The sequence below is a fragment of the Chelonia mydas genome, chromosome 2 (genome assembly GCF_015237465.2).
Source record: "Chelonia mydas isolate rCheMyd1 chromosome 2, rCheMyd1.pri.v2, whole genome shotgun sequence".
Taxonomy (NCBI): domain Eukaryota; kingdom Metazoa; phylum Chordata; order Testudines; family Cheloniidae; genus Chelonia; species Chelonia mydas.
In genome coordinates, this window is record NC_057850.1 from 224,963,245 (window position 1) to 224,983,223 (window position 19,979).

Sequence of the window (19,979 nt, forward strand, 5' to 3'; positions counted from 1 at the left end):
CCAGTTGGGGGTGATCTGCTGTTCACAACCACTGTCAACAGAAAGTTAGACAGCTCTGGGTGCTTTTCCTAATATATACGCAGCATAGAATACAACTGGATCCATAGTTTTAATGCGACCTTCATCAGAGGAAAAACAAGAATCCTGCCACACAGCAATTTCCAAAATGGTGGTGGACAAATGATGGTGTTTATAAATGCTCTTAATTTTAATTCTGATGATCGGGTCTTATCAAAGGACATGTAATTTCTATCCTGGAAATTATTTTTGTGGACAGTATTCGCACTTGCATTTTAAAAGACAAACATACATTCCTATGTGTTAACATGCTTCTCTGAAAATAGCGCATTTTAATTGGTCAGTGGGGATGTTAAAAACTCTGACTTCATTTGGACTGCACAGAGCCTGCATACATTCCAGGAGTTTTCCAAATTGGTGACTAACACTTTAAAGACAACATTGCCTAGTGGGGTAAACATGGAACCAGCTGTCATGAGACCTGGGCTCTAGTCTCAACTCTGCCACCTACTTTGTGTGGCTCTGGGAAAGACTGTCTCAGATTCCTTATTTGTAAAATGGGGATAATGACACTTTCTTATTTTACAGTAGGATGCTATAAGGTTTAATTAACATTTTAAACACAACCTGAATAGGTAAACCTTTGTATAAGTGCTAAGTATTATTTTGATATACAGACTGTACAATGATACAGCCCTATAAATGCATTCTGTAGATTAGACTAGATCATGGGTCCACACACTTTTCATAATCTTAACTATGTCTTCACAGATTGTCTGAAGATCACCTCTTCCTTCAGTTGTAACTCACCGCCACCCACCCATCTTACCAGTTGCATCTTATTGCCCTATGGCAACTACAGTTACCTAACTGGAACAAGGATTTTCTCCTTTTTTGAAAAAGTTAATTGTGTTGTCTTCTTTTGCTATTCATTTCTTCTCTCCCTCCCATCTGTTCTGTTTTTCTCAACTTGAAAGAGGGGGAGCCTGTACCATGTGACCAGCCAGATCTCTATAGACCACCAGCAAAAACTACAGTCCAGGGTTTGGAAAATTTTGGATTAGATAAAAGGATGGCACCACATACAGTCATAATGTATATATAGGATAGACTGGCAGTCTCTCTCCAAATTGCACGGCATTTGTGTGATGAAGTCAGACTGTTAATGTTCATTTCACACAAATTTGTACGAAACAGAAACACAATTTATAGAGAAATAGTCTGCATTAAACAATCATACTTTCATTCCAACACTGAACAGTGCTTAGAATAATATTGCAAGTATATTTCCTACAGCTAAAAATGTTTGTGTTATACTTTGTGGAGAGTGATTTTCTTTGGTAGAAGTATTAAAAAGGTAGAAAATGTTTCGCTTTACAAATGATCACATTGTTCAGGAAATTTTACAGTATTTCTCTATTATGCAGCTTCAACCCACACTTGAGCAGGGTGTTAATGTTATTCAAAGTGGTGTGAAGGCCTACAGCACATCACAGTTTCAAATTGTCAGCAGAAATGTATTGTAAGTGGAATCCAATCTTCATTTTTAAAGGAAATTGCACATTTCACACAGTTGAGTATAAATGTCAGTCTTATTTTAAAACTGAGTAAATAGTCTTAAACACATTCTAATCCTTATAGATGTAAACCCTGCATGTAAAGGTTGAATTGAATTGGCAGACCATTGTAAGTAAACATACATTCTACTCTCTTAGGTATACTGTACTGAGTGGTGGATAAAAGAGCTTTGTCTTCCTATTCCTGCAAGAGTTTCCCTCTACTACTGCACTCTCCTCAAAGCAACGATTCTACAAACAGCCTAAGTTCCAAGAGACAGATGCTTCATATTTGGAATCCTTAATATGTCCATTAACAAACTTCCAGATTCAGAGTTGAATGGGAAGCCTCATGTGGTTCTTAATTAAACCTTTTCTCACAAAATGAGAAATCTCCAAGCAAATATTCAGCATGGTGCCCAGTAATTACACACAGTAGGTGTGTAACCATAACTGGTGTTACATACCCCATTTCTCACAGGCAATAAAAATATATCTCCACCCCATCTTAGCTCTATATTAGCAAACGAGAAAAAAACAGTGAACTGGATGCAACAAGCTGGTTTGTTCAGGCTGAATTTTCCCCCCACATTTTCCATTATTTTTAATATTCTGTTAAACAGTATCATAACAAAACATCTTTCTCCTCTGTGTTTGTTCTCCTTTATTTAACAAACTTTCTATTGTGCTGGGTTTATAGCACGAATGGAGACAGCACGACTGCTTTTTATTTACTTCCCCATCTGCACACTGCCCTCATTAATGCTGTTAACAGGAGTACGCACAGCTGTGGGAACAAAGAGGGGCTGTTCTGGACTGTGGATTTACAAATTATAATTAAAATTCAAAGGATAGTTAAGTACAGATGATGATAGTTTTTGAACCTAAAGCCCCTCTCCTGTACTTCTCCTCAACTCCTCACACATCATGGATCCCATCTCTTTTCCCATTTTTGTTTCTTTCCCTAGCCCCAATAAAACCCTTCCACATCCCCAACACTCCTTTCACCATCCTTACTGAGGACCGGAAAGGATCCCCATCTCCATGGGCAGAGAGTTTTAGGCTGCAAGTTCATTTCCAGAGCCACTGGCATCTTCTCTCAAGCTATGTCCCGTTTCTTACCCTCTCTTCATCTGACATCCTGGTGATTTCCAAAAGCAAGAGGAGGCACAGCTTGGCAGGTTGCAAGCAAGAGGGCAAAGCAGGGCTGGTTGTGACTTACTCTTGGGAGTTGCAGCTCACACATATGTCCCAGCAGTAGAAATCCTTCCTCTTCCCAGCATAATACCCCCCTTAAATCTCCCAACAGCCTCTTAGGCCTTGTCTACACTGGGGGGGCAGGGGGGGAGCTAAGTTGGTCTAAGTTACGCAACTTCAGCTACAAAAATAGCATAACTGAAGTCAGTGTACTTAGAGCAACTTACCGCAGTGTCTTCACTGCGGTAGGTTGACTGCTGATGCTCCCCTGTTGACTCCGGCTATGCTTTTCCGCCGGTGGAGTACCAGAGTCAACAGGAGAGTGCTCGGTGGTCGATTTATCGCATCTTCACTAGACACAGTAACTTGACCCTCGCTGGATCAATCACTCCAGAGGTAAGTGTAGACATGCCTTTAGTTGCTGACCAGCTCTCAAGGTTTTAAACATCTGGGAATTAGCCTAAGGGTTGTGTTACATTTTGAAGTGGACAGCATTGATTAAGCTGTTGTTAAAATGCCAGCACAAATTTATAAAAAAGGACATTCAGAATTAAGGCCTTAACTTCATTTTTCCTAAGGTATGTAACAAACATATTCGTAGATTCCATGGCCAGAAGGAACCATTGTGATCATCTAATCTGACCTGTATATCACAGGCCACAGAACTTCCCCATAATAATTCCTAGAGCAGATCTTTTAAAAAAGCATGAGGGCTTTGTTTAAAAAGCAGAAAGGGCAGAATATCTCATGCTGACCTGACATGACTCCAGTACCTCGGCACAAAAGACCAACTTAGCCTTACCTTTAAATGTCCTTACTTTTTGGTTTATCTCATCATTTTTACATTCCCTTAAAGGGACCTAATTATTCTAGCCAAATTTTGCCTAAAATTCAGGTTTAGTATAAATAAAGCTTTTGCAAAACCTAAGACCAACAGATTTTTTTCCTGGAAATTGTTTTTTGTATTTATGTTTTTCAATCAAAATAAATATTTCTCTAGCATTTGCAACCACAAAAATGCAGCATTGAACTAGTGTTTGAGAACATGAAACTGAAACCAAATTTACACAGTCAAAAACTTAAATAAAGTGATAATGTTATTTTATTGTCTAAGCTGAGAGAAATGTAAAAAGCTAACAAAGCATCCATAAAATATATTAGATTTTTAAACAACTCTTTCATAAATTTATTTGTAAAACAGCAATGGAAACTTATTTTTGAAAAAACTATGGAGACAAATTCTACTCCTCAGTGACTCCAATGCAGTCCACTGAAAAATCAGTAATTTTACCATCTATTACACTGTTGCACCCACATGTCCATATTCTGCAAATATGCTCATGAATTGTTCAATTGAACTCTTTAGGATTACTCCTGTAAATAATCTTACTCGTGTATGAAAATTGACACTCAAAGACATTGAAGACATTCTGTGTTTTGCATAAATAAAGAGTTATATGCTGTTTTAAAGTATAAAATATGCAAATGTAAATTCAGGGAACTTTTCTTTAAAACAAATTTAAAAACTAATGGCATAATAGACAACTCCTCCTCTATGATCTAGCATAAAAATAGGTACTTAAAAATACTTTGACGCTTAACCTACACACACGCACGCACACAGAGGTTATGCTCCCAGTGATTTTTAAATACATATTTTTACTTTTCATATATATATGGATGGTTTTAGAAAGCTAAATAAAACCCCATGGAACACTGAAATATAACATGAACATTTTATATACAGTAAATAGACTTGACCACTACTGAAACAATGTAATAAATTAAGAGAAGAGAGTACTTACATTACTTTGGTGTTTACCAACTTCCATAGCATGCTTAACATCTGGGGGCTCTGTCATATGTGCATAATCTGATGTCCCTTTTTCAGCATCATGTTTCTGTTTGTAGAGTACCTTAACAAGATGTAGATAAAGACAGATATAATAGCAGGTATCATTTTAAAAGGATAATACTTAAATTTATTAATCACTATTTTGAAGGAAAATGACACTAGCTTGAATATATGAACTAGTTTGCTTATTTTTGTAGTAGAAATTAAGCCAAACAAGCAGTCCTACAGCTTTCATAGTACTGCATGTGTATATATACATACACGTCCACCAAACATGTGAAAAGCTTACATTATACCTATCCTTAACATAAGCTTTTATGCTTACATTTAGAAAATTTACCAGGTTTTGATGCCTGAAGAAGAAACAAGCATCAAAGAGATGTGTTTTCAAACAGCTCTCTATAGCAAGCATTAAAATAATCCATGAGAAAACAGCAAATACTAAAACAATAAGGTTGAAAGTTGATCAGGAGAAGGATGATTTGAAACTAAAATCCTCAATACAAAGAAGATAATACCCTAAAATTCTCAAGAAAATAGCACCTAAGAACATTGCCCTGGACTATTTAAATATATGGCATTGGAAATCTGTGGAAATATCCTATCTTGGCTATATGCAAGGCACCAGGATTCTATAGGAGAACCACAAATCAAGCACCCAAGGGGATATAAAGTACCCACAATGACTATATAGTGTAACAAGAAGATCCACAGATCAAAGATAAATGTGAAAAGTATCTTTTTTGTAATACTACCATATTAATGCAAATCCAAAACATGGAAAACATAAAATGTGCCATATTTCTGAAGGATGTAAAATCAAAGATGGCTTTGTCCTTAGAAAACAACAACAAAAAACAGATAAAATTTATAGCAAAACGAAAATCTGAGCCACTATCTTGTTATATTGTATATTACATTTGGCGGCTGGCAAAGCAAGTAGCCCCCAACAAGACTATAATCAGGGCTGATTCTAGGATTTTTGCGGCCCCAAGAAAAAAAATTTGGCCGCCCCCGCTTCTTTTTCGTGCTGTCCCGCCCCAACTCTGCTCCTTCCCAACCCCTTCCCCAAATCCCTGGCCCCGCCTCCTCCCCCGGGCATGCCGCATTCCCCCGCAACCTCCCGCCCTAGCTCACCTCCGCTCCACCTGCTCCCCAGAGCACACCGCCGCTCGGCTTCTCCCCTCTCCCTCCCAGGCTTGCTGCGTGACACAGTGACTGTAACAAACAGCTGTTTCGCGCACAGCAAGCTTGGGAGGGAGGGGGAGATGCAGAGCGGCGGCAGCGCGCTCCGGGGAGCAGGCGGAGGCGGAGCGAAGGCGAGCTGGGGCACATTTCTAGGGGCTGCTTGGCCGGCGCCGGAATGCCGCCCATAGAAATGTGCCGCCCCAAGCACCTGCTTGTTTTGCTGGTGCCTAGAGCCGGCCCTGACTATAATAGCACTCTACTTTTGTAATCCGCTATCAAAAGGTGTAAAACATGCTATACAGAAATATTTTCCCTCTACCCCTCTCTCTCAAGGAGTCACTTTAATGATGTTTCCAACACTAGCCCGTCTGAAAAATAAGTCCCAAGATTGCTTCCAAAATAGGATCATCCACTTTGTTCTATCCACGTAGCACCATCCACTTTGCTGGTCCAACATTTCATTTTTTATATTGAAATGTTGGCTGTAGCTCCAAAGCTACCAACGTGAGGAACTGTATGTTAATTGCACTACAGCATCCAGTCGTTTATGAAAACAAAGCTTTTTCAGTAGCTCAGTGGAAATGTATTTAGCTTGCAACTTGACAGCTGTATTCTTTATAATCTCCTTTCTCAGTGTTCTCCATTTCTCTTAATTATGTAAGGGGCATTGCCAGCAGATTGAGGGACATGATCATTCCCCTCTATTTAACATTGGTGAGGTCTCATCTGGAGTACTGTGTCCAGTTTTGGGCCCCACACTACAAGAAGGATGTGGAAAAATTGGAAAGAGTTCAGCGAAGGGCAACAAAAATGATTAGGGGGCTCGAGCACATGACTTATGAGGAGAGGCTGAGGGAACTGGGATTATTTAGTCTGCAGAAGAGAAGAATGAGGGGGGATTTGATAGCTGCTTTCAACTACCTGAAAGGGGGTTCCAAAGAGGATGGATTTAGACTGTTCTCAGTGGTAGCAGATGACAGAACAAGGAGTAATGGTCTCAAGTTGCAGTGGTGGAGGTTTAGGTTGGATGTTAGGAAAAAAATTTTCACTAGGAGGGTGGTGAAGCACTGGAATGGGTTACCTAGGGAGGTGGTGGAATCTCCTTCCTTAGAGATTTTCAAGGTCAGGCTTGACAAAGCCCAGGCTGGGATGATTTAGCAGGGGGTTGGACCAGATGACCTCCTGAGGTCCCTTCCAATCCTGATATTCTCTGATTCTATGTAATAATGTAATATTTTATTTTGCAAGGTATAGAATCACAGAATTATTTTTCATTGGAACAAGTCAAAAATTCATCTAATGTAATCTACCCATCTGGAGTGCAAAGAGATCACATATCCATAAACTATTTCCCATAATATGGATAATCAAGTTTGGAAGAGTTCTAGAAATGTCAATTTCACCAGTATTCTTGGAAACATGATATTTATCTACAGTAAGTTATCTTGTGTTTATAAATTTCTTCCTATTTCATATAAATTTTCCATGCTGTGGCATATTAGTTTTTATTTTTAAACATTAGTATATAGCACAATAAATGTGCTTTACAGAAAGATTAAAGATTACAGGTCCTACAAACAGCCTTAACTCTGCCCCATGTAATAACAATACATTATGATGAATGCATTTTAGTGTTTGTGCCAGAGATTAAACTGATTTGTATGGATAAAATAAGTTTTAGCTCTCTCTCCTCCCCCACCATAGTGTCAATATAGGACAGAGTCAAGATTGTTTTGGTACCCTGGCTTTGCATTTCCTTACTTAACGTATTTAGTTTTCTTTCAAGTTTAACCTTAACTCCGAATTTCCTGAGTTACTAATGCTTGTTTTTGCATAATTACAATGTTTTAAAATAAAATTTTACCTTTACATTTATCATTAAGTTACTGATATGAACCCTCAACCTTGACACCAATTTAACCTAGTGTTATTGTTGCTTGTTTTGTTGTTGTTGGGTTTTCTGTTTTTGATCTAGGAATATATATAAAACGTGGATGCAGTAGTAGAGGAAATGGCATGTAATATGTTCGTGAAAGAATTAAGTTACCAGATATGCGTTTGAATACAGAATTATAACTAATAGCCAGCTGTGCTATTAATATTTGCTGCTTTTCAGGCAGAGAGAAAATTATGGACACAACATACTTCACCATAACAAAAGCATTAAGAGTTATACCTAACAGTTTAACATTGTGTAATATGAGTACCAAGCATAAAATTGAAGGGTAACTTTTACAAACTTGGATGCCAGTTTTGGTCTCAATAAATTACATTACAATGGTGCAATAAAGCTCAAGAAACCACTTACAGCACATCTTAAAGTAACAGGAGGGCTCTGTTTATTAGAAAGAAATTACGTCGATGCTCTATGACTCTCCTGGAAGTCAAATCTGGGACTTAAGATTCACTTGATTTATCATCGTCATCAAAACAAGCAGAAAATATTATTAAACATCCATATGTAGCAACTGCTCAAAAGAGGAAAATTAAATTGTCTGCTGACATGCCCTAATCTTCAATTTGCTTTGGGTCCTTTTTTTTCCAGACAAGGAATAACCAGCACAATTTTTTTGTCATGGTAGAAACAAAGTGATGGAATGTGTACAATCTTTAATGATGTTCCTTACATCATTTCCTTCCTTGAGCCATTTGAAATGCTTTATCTTTGTGTGTGATACTTTTTAAAAAAATGTTGGGGAGGGGGGTCTCAGAGTTGTTTTTCAGCGTTGAAAAAGACAAGGCACAAAACTAGAGTTCATTGGGAATTTTCCAGTGGAAAATGCCATTTTTGTAAAATCAAAATTTTCTGTGGGAAAATTCCAGCTTGCTAGAAAATGTCTGTTTTTCCAATGGGAAAGTCAAAATGATGGCTCCCTGGTTGCTCACCTGGAAGGCTCATCTCAATTCCACTTACTGCCTGCAGGGAGAAAGTAAAATTGATAAGAACTGTCCAGATGGACAGCTAACAAGCCAAAAAATTCTGTTTCATTTCCCCCCAAATGAAAATTTTCTAGAAATCCCTTCACATGAAAATTTCACATTTTTTACTTTTTGTTCCAATTCAGGAAGGAAAAGTTTTCAAAAATTCTAAAATTTTGCTAGAATGGATTTCCATTTTCCAGACATTGAAAAACAAAGAGTAAAAAGGGTTGTTATAAAAGCCAACAAAGCTGGTCACATTTGTGCCTCCGCTGTACATCACACAGGGAAGCAAAAGTATAAATACAGCCAAACCTGAACAGCAAGCACAGGAAGCATAGTAGAACATATAATCATGCCCTCTCTCAAGTATGGTAGCACCCCCTCCATATGACTATTATGTGGCTGGAACTCTACAGGGTGAAATCTGGCTCCACTAAAGTCAATAGGAGTTTTGTCAGTGACTTTAGTGGAGCCAGGCTTTCCCCCCCACAGAGTTCAGGGGAAGGTGACTGTAGGTGGGCAGTGGCCTCTCTAGGTGCCACTGTCCTGTCTGAAACCAAGGAATTTTCCATGCAACTTCTCCAAGTAATCTCTGGCCCACTCAGAACGTTGGACAAATGTGTCTAATTATTACTGTCAGCGTGGAAATTGTCTAAAATTTATAATCAACCCCCATCACGGTCCAACAATCACCTCCTTCAGAAAGAGAGCACAGCTTTTCCACCCTGTTTTTAATAGCCCTTCCACAAGACAAGTGGTAGCACAATGGCCAGTGAACCCTCCCTCCCATTCCCCCTCTTAGATTGTCCCTTGGAGAAAATGACAGCCTACTGAACTATAACCCCACTGAGGGAGGAGCAGCAGCAAATATCATCCTACCATGACTAAACTGAAGCTTAAAAACTTTGTATTTGCTTCCTAGATACCACAGTGATAGACACAATATAGATTAGATTCGGATACCGTAAAGAAGATTTTCCAGGAGAGAATACCTCAGGAGCTCCTTCAAAGCAATTTCAAATTCAGCTCTGTAACAAAGTAACCACCCCACCTCCTCTTCCCCTTCTTGAAAACTCTTGAGTTGAAACTTTTTTTTAAGTCATTTTACCACTTTCTCAGGTTTTTTCTATAGGATGGATTGATTTACACCACAAGTTGGAAAAATATATCAGCAGTCTTCGGTTTTATGGTCTGTTATGATTTATAATGTGTGTACATTTAAAAGGGGATATTATAAACTTCAAAGGAAGCACTGGTGACATAGCATGGCACCTACTGTATTGCATATTTATTTCTTTAGGAATATTGAATGGCTGAGCAAAATCTTCAATAAATGTCATATGAAAAGGGCAGCCCTATTGATTTTTTTTGTGATTTTTTTTCCTGACTCAAATGTTTTTATTTTTAGTCTCAGATCCTTTCCTTAACATCACTGGTGTGTAAGAGAACATGATTTTGTACATGAAATATGAAAACATAATTTCTGTATAATATTCTCATTTGGAATGGATCCAGGAGTGAGTCCCATGGCAAACTAGTTAACTAATGCTTTATAAATCAAACCAAGTGTTTAAAAAGCATTATACAATTTTATTACTTTATCACTATTATAATCTATAATTTATTTCAACTGTAACTATTATAATCAGTGAGACAAGGTGAGTGAGATAATATCTTCTGTGTAAGCTCAAAGGCTTGTCTTTCTCACCAACAGAAGTCAGACCAATAAAAGATATTATCTTACCCACCTTGTGTCTCTGAAATTCTGGGACCAACGTGACTACAACAACACTACTTAGTCTTATAATCAATCATGTTATAATGACATGTCATGTTGATGTCATTTTAGTTACTGTTCTGAATTAACTTACTGCAGTACGTATTCTGTTTCAAACTAGTAGAGGTAAAATATAATTCACATTAATACATTTGCTTATTACAGACATGACTGATACATTGCCACCATTGTGGAGTTTTGAATGCTGACTTGATAATTAAGTTTACAAAGCAAAACCTATTTCCTCCATCTAATTTCAGTGTTTCCTTTTACTATGAACATTTTCTTTCATTTGCAAAAGGAATGGTTACAGTCTTTAAAGTACTTCCATAGAACATCAGTCTGTAGAATGATTGACTTATTTTATGTAATATGAAATAGGCAGTGTGGTTTTGCTTCATAGAATCATAGAAGACTAGGGTTAGAAGAGACCTCAGGAGGTCGTCTAGTTCCACCTCCTGCTCAAAGCAGGACCAACACTAACTAAATCATCCCAGCCAGGGCTTTGTCAAGCGGGCCTTAAAAACCTCAAAGGATGGAGATTCCACCACCTCCCTAGGTAACCCATTCCCAGTGCTTCACCACCCTCCTAGTGAAATATTGTTTCCTAATATCCAACCTAGACCTCCCCCACTGCAACTTGAGACCATTGCTCCTTTTTCTGTCATCTGCCACCATTGAGAACAGCTGAGCTCCATCTTCTTTGGAACCCCCCTTCAGGTACTTGAAAGCTGCATCATGTTATGCTTTTTGCTTTTGCTGGTCTGGTAGGTCTCAAAAGAGTCTCAAAAATGTGTTTAAGATGGAAAGTGGGGGGAGCAATACCTAAAATGTGCAAATACCTGGTGGGTAGACAGCTTTAGTTCTAGATATCCATTTAATGCAGTGGTTCTCAAACTTTTGTACTGGTGACCTTTTTCACATAGCAAGCCTCTGAGTGAGACCCCCCCTTATAAATTAAAAACACTTTTTAATATATTTAACACCATTATAAATGCTGGAGGCAAAGCAGGGTTTGGGGTGGAGGCTGACAGCTCATGATCCCCCATGTAATAATCTCTTGACCCCCAGAGGGGTCCCGACCCCGAGTTTGAGAACCCCTGATTTAATGCACGAGTTCAAAACCAACTTTTTGCTATTTAGCCTTGTGGAGTTCCAACAAGAAAAACCTTTGGGTTCTTAAGTGCTTTCTACCCTCAATGCCATCTGAATGACACAACTGGACTAAAGAAAGCACTAAAAATAGACTGCAGGGAACAACTGAGCTTTGGCAAAAAAACATGGACTAAATAATGAAGTCAGGCCTTCTATCTCAAACTGGTAGGAATCTGATGAATAACACTGAAAATGTATAGCCTAATTTTCAAAAATGCTGAACATTTGCAATTTCAACTGAAGTCAGTAGGAGATGTGGGTTCTCAAGCACCTCTGAAAATCAGACTGCTATATTTTTAGGCTGTGAGATTATCAGTAAGGAGTTGATAAAAATCTTACAATGCCAATATGGCACTTGGATCATGTAGATTGCAACATAATTTTGATTTGTCTTCTTTTACATACATTATGCAACAACATCTTATGGAATAATTAATGTATGCATTGATGAATGACTTACTGTTTTTCAAATGCTATTTACTAAACATAATGAGCCAGATCTTCAGCTGATGTAAAATGCAGTACCTCCATTGAAATCAATGGAGCTACGCCAATACACTAGGTGAGAAATGGATCCTGTGAATCATATATGTAATAAAATATCAGTTTAAAGCTACTGGGGTTAGTAGTGTTCTGTTGCATAATTAATCTGTAAAAACTAAAAATAATTGTTTTTTAAACTTTACCTTGCTCTGAAGCTGTGTAACTTCTCTTGCAAACACACTGTCAATTGTGGCTGGCATCTGCTTATACAGAGAATTGGAAAGGTCTTTTTTAGCAGATCCTTTGTACTTTGCCTAGAAAGAAAAAAAGACAAAAAAATGCAGGAATTACTTCAAAGAGAATCACATAGTAACTAAACAAATCACTTTGTTTTACTTTGAAGTAAAATGGTACAAAAGAACTTTGTACTGGAAAAGACCTAGAAAAGTCTTATAGAGTAATTTAAGAATACACATTTATTTTCAAATCACTTTATATTTCAGATTAGTGTATATAATCCATGAATCACTGTAATGTGCCTGATAGTTAAAACTGAAGAAATTTTGAAGGAAGCCTTGAATGAGGCAAGCAAAGTCAGTAAAAAAATATGCCACTTATTAATTCACTTCTTGATCCAAAAAGTAAAATTCTCTACATATTTTCAGTTTTCTGGAGTTTTGCACATTGTGTTCAGTGGAGAAACAAATAATGGAACACTGAGACACTCAATAAAAGGCACTAATTAATCTTCACCGGCGAATTCAAGAATATGAAGACAACAATTTGTTTATTCATTTCTACTTAAGATTTCTACATCAAATATTGTTTTAAAATTTCTTGTTATTTCTCCTGTGTTTTCACTACCATTCAAAGGTAGCATTTTCTAAGCGTCATTACCAAAGCACAGAAAACCCAATGGCAACTTTCTCAGAACAGAGTGATGCAAGCCAGAAGCATAGTACAGAATTGTTGACTTGCTTCTGTTTTTGTCTCTGAAGCGAAGTATGTCAGGAGCACGAACTTTAAATTAATAAAACAATCTTTAAAAATAATCACTGATATCAGGAATATGCCATCTTAAATGCATTATCATATTTAATTGACATACACCAACTGGACCATGTCAAATTATTTATTACTCTGGTTATTCCCATGAATTATTGTTTTTTAAAATACTGCCAGAAAATTCGTTTTTTCCCAGATTTTTTTGTGAGTTGACAAAAGATGCCTAAATACAATATTAAAAATACCTACATTCTCCAACAAAGGCTATGGAACACTAGAGGTCAGCAATTTACAATCTTAGTCAGCTATCACTTTATCGTATTCAACCACTGCAACAAAACATGTTACCTAAACAGCACTCTAAAAAACTTTTGAAACAAAAAGCAATTTTTTTTTACTTTTGTTATATATTAAATCTTTAAGTGTTCTTTTATTAACAATCAGCAACACCACATGCTGTAGCCGTTTGATACTAAACAACATAGCACAAAACAGCAACAGCTTCACATATATTTGGCTTCTATAGGCTATATGATGTCTTATCTCAGTTATCACATTTATGTTTGAATTAGAAAATTCAGAATAACTCCATTATGGTTATTCCACTTGTGAGTTATCCTACCTATTCCTGACACATGAAGATAAATGTCAGTAAAGCAGCAAACATATGCTTTTATATTTGATATAGACTTACAACTAATCAGCACTGAAGTTTCAGAGAAAATATATGGAATGCATGTGAATTATATAAAAATCTCAGTTCAGATATGAATAACTGGACACAGTTCATTATATACAAAACATGAGAAACTGAGGCACCCAGAGGTTAAAGACTTTGCCACAGTCACACAGAGTGAGTGGCAGAACCAGAAATGGAACCCAGATCTTTTGATTCTCAGTAATATGCTGACTCCTTTTGCTAAGGCTCCCTTCCCAGTTTTCACTCTCCACCCCCAAAACAGACAAAAATACATTCATGCAACAACATGCCTTCAGGAACATTTCTTCCTAGTGCCAGGACATAAGTGGTTGTCAATAAGAGGTGGTCTAATCATTTCTGAAATCTATATTTTTGGCTCAGTAGCACCTTGCATATATGTGTGTATGCATGCATACATTTACAGACTCACACAGACTGAAAAATGTACCTAACACTCACTGGCCCAAGAACTGAACCTACTTGCCAGAGTGAAAAATATGCCACCCCTTGACACAAGTAATATGCTCTTCCCAAAATGTAAAGCAATAGATACTGTCAGAATTAAGACATTACTTCAGCTGATGAACTCCAGAAAGAATAAACCCTTTAAAATAAGTTCTGTGGTATGTTGAAAGAGTTTCTTTTTGAAAGAATTGGTTGGGTGGGGACGAGGAGGAGAGAGATTGAGGAAAAAACAACAGGGTGGAGGGTGAAAGGAAATTTAAGAAGTGGGGAGTACAGAAGGGGTGAAATCAACTCCCCAGCCCAGAAACAGTGAGAGGCTCCCACTCTCTCATGTCAGCCTAAGGACTTTGTGCTACCCTCTGCAGATTAAAAGAGGAGCTTTCTATTGCATGTAAGGGGGCACTACGTGGCAACTTCATCCATGGTCCTTCTCCCCACCCCAAGTAGCATGGAGGGACCTTGCACAGGTACTCCACACTCCGAATAAATTTTGTTCTATATGTATAGTATGTAATTATAAACATTTTTACTGGAGTTTGAGTTGAGAGAGAAAACTTTTCCACTGTGAGTTAAAATGTGGCCCATAATAGTTATAGCGTGCAGTTAAGAGTTGATGTTCATTTATTTGGTCTAGTAAGTATGGAAAATAGGAATTGGAGTCAGTATACTTAGAATTTAATATCAGGTATGCCACTGTATGGTCTTATGCAAAGCCACTAGGAAGGAAAGATGGCCTTGTGGTTAAGGCAATGGACTAGGATTTGGGTTCAATTCCCAGCTCGGCACAAACTTCCTGGGTGACCTTGAGCAAGCCACTTACCTGATCCGTGCCTCAGTTCTCCACTTGTAAGATAATACTTCCTATTATCCCTTTCTCTTATTCTTTGTTTGCTATTCAGACTGTAAGCTCCTCAAGGCAGGAACTATCTATTTCTATGTATCTGGATAGCACCTAGCACAGTGGAGCCCTAGTCATTACTGTAATACAAACAACAAATAATAATGATTTCTCTTGGTCCATCCATCTGTGAAAGGGAGTGTAACAGGGCGGTCTACCACTTCAGGGGCTGGGGGGAGTAGGGACCAACTGGCACTGTTCTGGAGGGAAGCCCAGCAGGCAGGTGCAGGGAATCAGCTGACCCAGCAGGACAGCAGCTAATGATTGGGTCTGATTCCCACTGGAGGATATCAATGAAGAGCCCACCTCCATGAGGGAGCCTGAGACCAGGAGACAGCTGAGCGCACAGTCTCCTGTGGCTGCAGCAGAAGGCTTCAAGAGGGCAAGTCCAGACCCTTTAGTTACTGGAGGCCAGAGGGTCCCACAATTCCAGTCAAGACCAGGACTATTGCTTTTCTAATTGTTCTATATTTCTTTTTGTTTTGAGTTGGAGAATAAACAGAGCCCTGGCGGAAAGACCATAAACAGAACCAAGCATGGCTGATTGTTTATCCCAGGCTAATGAGCAGGTCCATTAGCTCACAAGGGGTAATATCTACTCTCACAGAACTATTTACATCTAATGTTTGTCAAACGATGTGGGATCCTAGAAGAAAGGTGCTATACAATACTAAATTACCTTTATACACTTAAACTGCATACAGTAGTGACTCTCCTATAACCCACTAAAACTTTTGGATTCTCTTGCTATTTGATATGAATAGACTCCCCAATCTGCCCCCTCAAGAATCACAATATTCAACTTAGTTGGCTTTTTTCCTGGTAACTAAGTACTGAAGAATATTCTGCAATCTTTTATATCTTACCTCAGAAATAAAAGCACTCATATTTTTCACATGTTTTAACTGAGGGGTGTCAGATACAAATGTGAACTTGCCTTTAGATTTTTCATACTCTTCTTTATAGTGGATCTACAAAGAGAAAAAATGAATTTAAATTGACCCTAAAAATAGAAAAAGACAATTACCTTTTTAGATTTATTCTACTCATTTGGACAGAACACTAAAATACTGTGCCAAGTGGCTTGTAAACACCACATCATGTAACAAAGTAAGCCACAGAGAAAAACCACTCAGATAACGTCAAATAGAAACCTACAACAGCAAGAAGATCAAGTTATAACAGAAACTTGAACTTGTTCACTGAGCACCTAGATGATGTAAAAAAAAAAATCACAAAATCTTTTATATGACATATGAAAAACACAGGATTATTTGTTATACCCACTACTTGCAGTTCCTGTAGTATCTTGAAAGAAAGGGGGTATTGAAGAGAGTTTTCTCCCCCTGATTTCAAGTCAAAAGTATTAAAAACAGCCTCTAAATTTCTATATACAAACACTGCAAATACAAAATCTTCATTTTCCCACAGCACGTGTCATAAATATAAAGGGAAGGGTAACCACCTTTCTGTATACAGTGCTATAAAATCCCTCCTGGCCAGAGGCAAAACCCTTTCACCTGTAAAGGGTTAAGAAGCTAAGGTAACCTCGCTGGCACCTGACCCAAAATGACCAATAAGAGGATAAGATACTTTCAGATCTGGAGGGGGGGGGAACAAAGGGTCTGTCGGTCTGTGTGATGCTTTTGCCGGGAACAGATCAGGAATGCAACCTCACAATTCCTGTTAATTAGTAAGTAATCTAGCTAGAAATGCATTAGATTTCCTTTTGTTTAATGGCTGGTAAAATAAGCTCTGCTGAATGGAACGTATATTCCTGCTTTTGTGTCTTTTTGTAATTTAAGGTTTTGCCCAGAGGGTTTCTCTGTGTTTTGAATCTGATTTCCCTGTAAGGTATTTACCATCCTGATTTTACAGAGGTGATTCTTTTACCTTTTCTTTAATTAAAATTCTTCTAAGAACCTGACTGATTTTTCATTGTTCTTAAGACCCAAAGGTTTGGGTCTGTGTTCACCTGTACAAATTGGTGAGGATTCTTATCAAGCCTTCCCCAGGAAAGGGGGTGTAGGGCTTGGGGGGATATTTTGGGGGAAGACATCTCCAAGTGGACTCTTTCCCTGTTCTTTGTTTAAAATGCTTGGTGGTGGCAGCATACGGTTCAAGGACAAGGCAAAGTTTATACCCTGGGAAAGTTTTAACCTAAGCTGGTAAGAATAAGCTTAGGGGGTCTTGCATTCAGGTCCCCACATCTGTACCCTAGAGTTCAGAGTGGGGAAGGAACCTTGACAACGTGCAATTACAGTCTTTATGTATCCAAGATCCATGAATAAATTCTGAGGGGCAGGTTTCAAAATGTTGTCCCCAAAGTCTCTAGCATTTGAAGTCAAGGTCTTCTAGATAGCTGTGTAGTGCAGTTGTCAGACTCTTCTTGAAGGCAGAAAAAAAAAGTCATAAGCTCATTCCTAAAGTCTTTTGCACACACACAGGAGATCATTTTTGCTACCAAGGTGGGGGTGGAGGATGCACTGAAGCACTTAGAGGAGAGGAAAGTGATCAGGAACAGTCAGCATGGATTCACCAAGGGAAGGTCATGCCTGACTAATCTAATCGCCTTTTATGATGAGATTACTGGTTCTGTGGATGAAGGGAAAGCAGTGGATGTATTGTTTCTTGACTTTAGCAAAGCTTTTGACACGGTCTCCCACAGCATTCTTGTCAGCAAGTTAAGGAAGTATGGGCTGGATGAATGCACTATAAGGTGGGTAGAAAGCTGGCTAGATTGTCGGGCTCAACGGGTAGTGATCAATGGCTCCATGTCTAGTTGGCAGCCGGTGTCAAGTGGAGTGCCCCAGGGGTCGGTCCTGGGGCCCGTTTTGTTCAATATCTTCATAAATGATCTGGAGGATGGTGTGGATTGCACTCTCAGCAAATTTGCGGATGATACTAAACTGGGAGGAGTGGTAGATACGCTGGAGGGGAGGGATAGGATACAGAAGGACCTAGACAAATTGGAGGATTGGGCCAAAAGAAATCTAATGAGGTTCAATAAGGATAAGTGCAGGGTCCTGCACTTAGGATGGAAGAATCCAATGCACCGCTACAGACTAGGGACCGAATGGCTAGGCAGCAGTTCTGCGGAAAAGGACCTAGGGGTGACAGTGGACGAGAAGCTGGATATGAGTCAGCAGTGTGCCCTTGTTGCCAAGAAGGCCAATGGCATTTTGGGATGTATAAGTAGGGGCATAGCGAGCAGATCGAGGGACGTGATCGTTCCCCTCTATTCGACACTGGTGAGGCCTCATCTGGAGTACTGTGTCCAGTTTTGGGCCCCACACTACAAGAAGGATGTGGATAAATTGGAAAGAGTCCAGCGAAGGGCAACAAAAATGATTAGGGGTCTAGAGCACATGACTTATGAGGAGAGGCTGAGGGAGCTGGGATTGTTTAGTCTGCAGAAGAGAAGAATGAGGGGGGATTTGATAGCTGCTTTCAACTACCTGAAAGGGGGTTCCAAAGAGGATGGCTCTAGACTGTTCTCAATGGTAGCAGATGACAGAACGAGGAGTAATGGTCTCAAGTTGCAATGGGGGAGGTTTAGATTGGATATTAGGAAAAACTTTTTCACTAAGAGGGTGGTGAAACACTGGAATGCGTTACCTAGGGAGGTGGTAGAATCTCCTTCCTTAGAGGTTTTTAAGGTCAGGCTTGACAAAGCCCTGGCTGGGATGATTTAACTGGGACTTGGTCCTGCTTTGAGCAGGGGGTTGGACTAGATGACCTTCTGGGGTCCCTTCCAACCCTGATATTCTATGATTCTATGATTCTATGATGACAAAACAAAGCAATGGATCTTCTTTCCCTAAAATAGTTATTTTAGAAACCCAACAAAAATAAAGTCTCAACTCATACTTTCCCATGAGAAACCACCACATCATAGGCTTTATCGGGATATAGATAACTAACAAATATTTATGTTATTGTTGCTGTGGTCTGAGTTAATGTTTTGTGTTACAGTGTGATTGTGAGGAATGTGTATGGTGTTACTGACTATGCTGGAGGTGAATGGGACTTATTTATAGAGGGACAGAATAAGTTAGTGAAGATGGTGAATGTAATGTGAAAGGATTAACATACATTTAAAGAAGGATAGCTCAACTGAACTTTCCTTGTTTTTAAGGAAGTGTGTGGGTAGGTATTCCACTTAAGCAACCTTAACTGCTTGAAGTTTCTTTCAATATTGATATCAATATGGTTCAATGTAAAGTGAATTATTTAGACTTAAGCTCTTCTGTTCTCATCTCTCTAACCTCATTTTCACACTCTGCACTGTAGCAGCTTGCATTTATACACTGAAGACTTGCTGACAGAAGCAACACAGCCGGAGCAATAGAAAATAAAAATTTTCTTACCCCATAATTTCTGTAAGTAGCATCTCCCACAATTCTGTTATGCCTGCTCCCCTTCACTCAGCAATTTCCAGAGGCAGTTCAAAACTGCAGCACAGCATGTGCTGGCCATGCCTCCTTCTCCCGCTTGCCACCAGATGAGTCATTCTAAAACTTGTGTACAGATACTATCATCATCATCAAATGCTAACTCATTAACTGTACAGCAGGCAACTGTCTGCACAGTAATTGTCCAACTAAAAAGCTGACCCCTTGGCTAGTGAGCCATTAGGGAGGGTAAAACTGAGGGAGATGTTGCTAACAGAAAGGAAATTTTCAGGTAAGAAATATTCCATGATGCAGCCTGTGACGCTGTCAGGCCAGATGCCAGCTCTTGCCAAGACGGCAGGCATT

At 38.8% G+C, this 19,979-nt stretch overlaps 1 protein-coding gene across 11 annotated transcripts in view; it reads right to left on the reverse strand.

The window, feature by feature from the left end:
- The window catches only part of NEBL (nebulette), a 379,942-nt gene that overhangs the window by 98,237 nt on the left and 261,726 nt on the right, over nucleotides 1-19,979 (reverse strand). For 9 of the 11 annotated variants that reach the window (XM_037890823.2, XM_037890825.2, XM_043541298.1 and 6 more), the window contains exons 3-5: nucleotides 16,086-16,190; nucleotides 12,355-12,465; nucleotides 4,577-4,687 (exon numbers count right to left, since the gene is read on the reverse strand). The exons of the other annotated variants lie outside the window; for them this stretch is intronic. In XM_037890823.2, coding sequence (XP_037746751.1) covers nucleotides 4,577-4,687; nucleotides 12,355-12,465; nucleotides 16,086-16,190 — 327 coding nt within the window. The remainder of the gene's footprint in view (nucleotides 1-4,576; nucleotides 4,688-12,354; nucleotides 12,466-16,085; nucleotides 16,191-19,979) is intronic. 11 annotated transcript variants of the gene reach the window in all.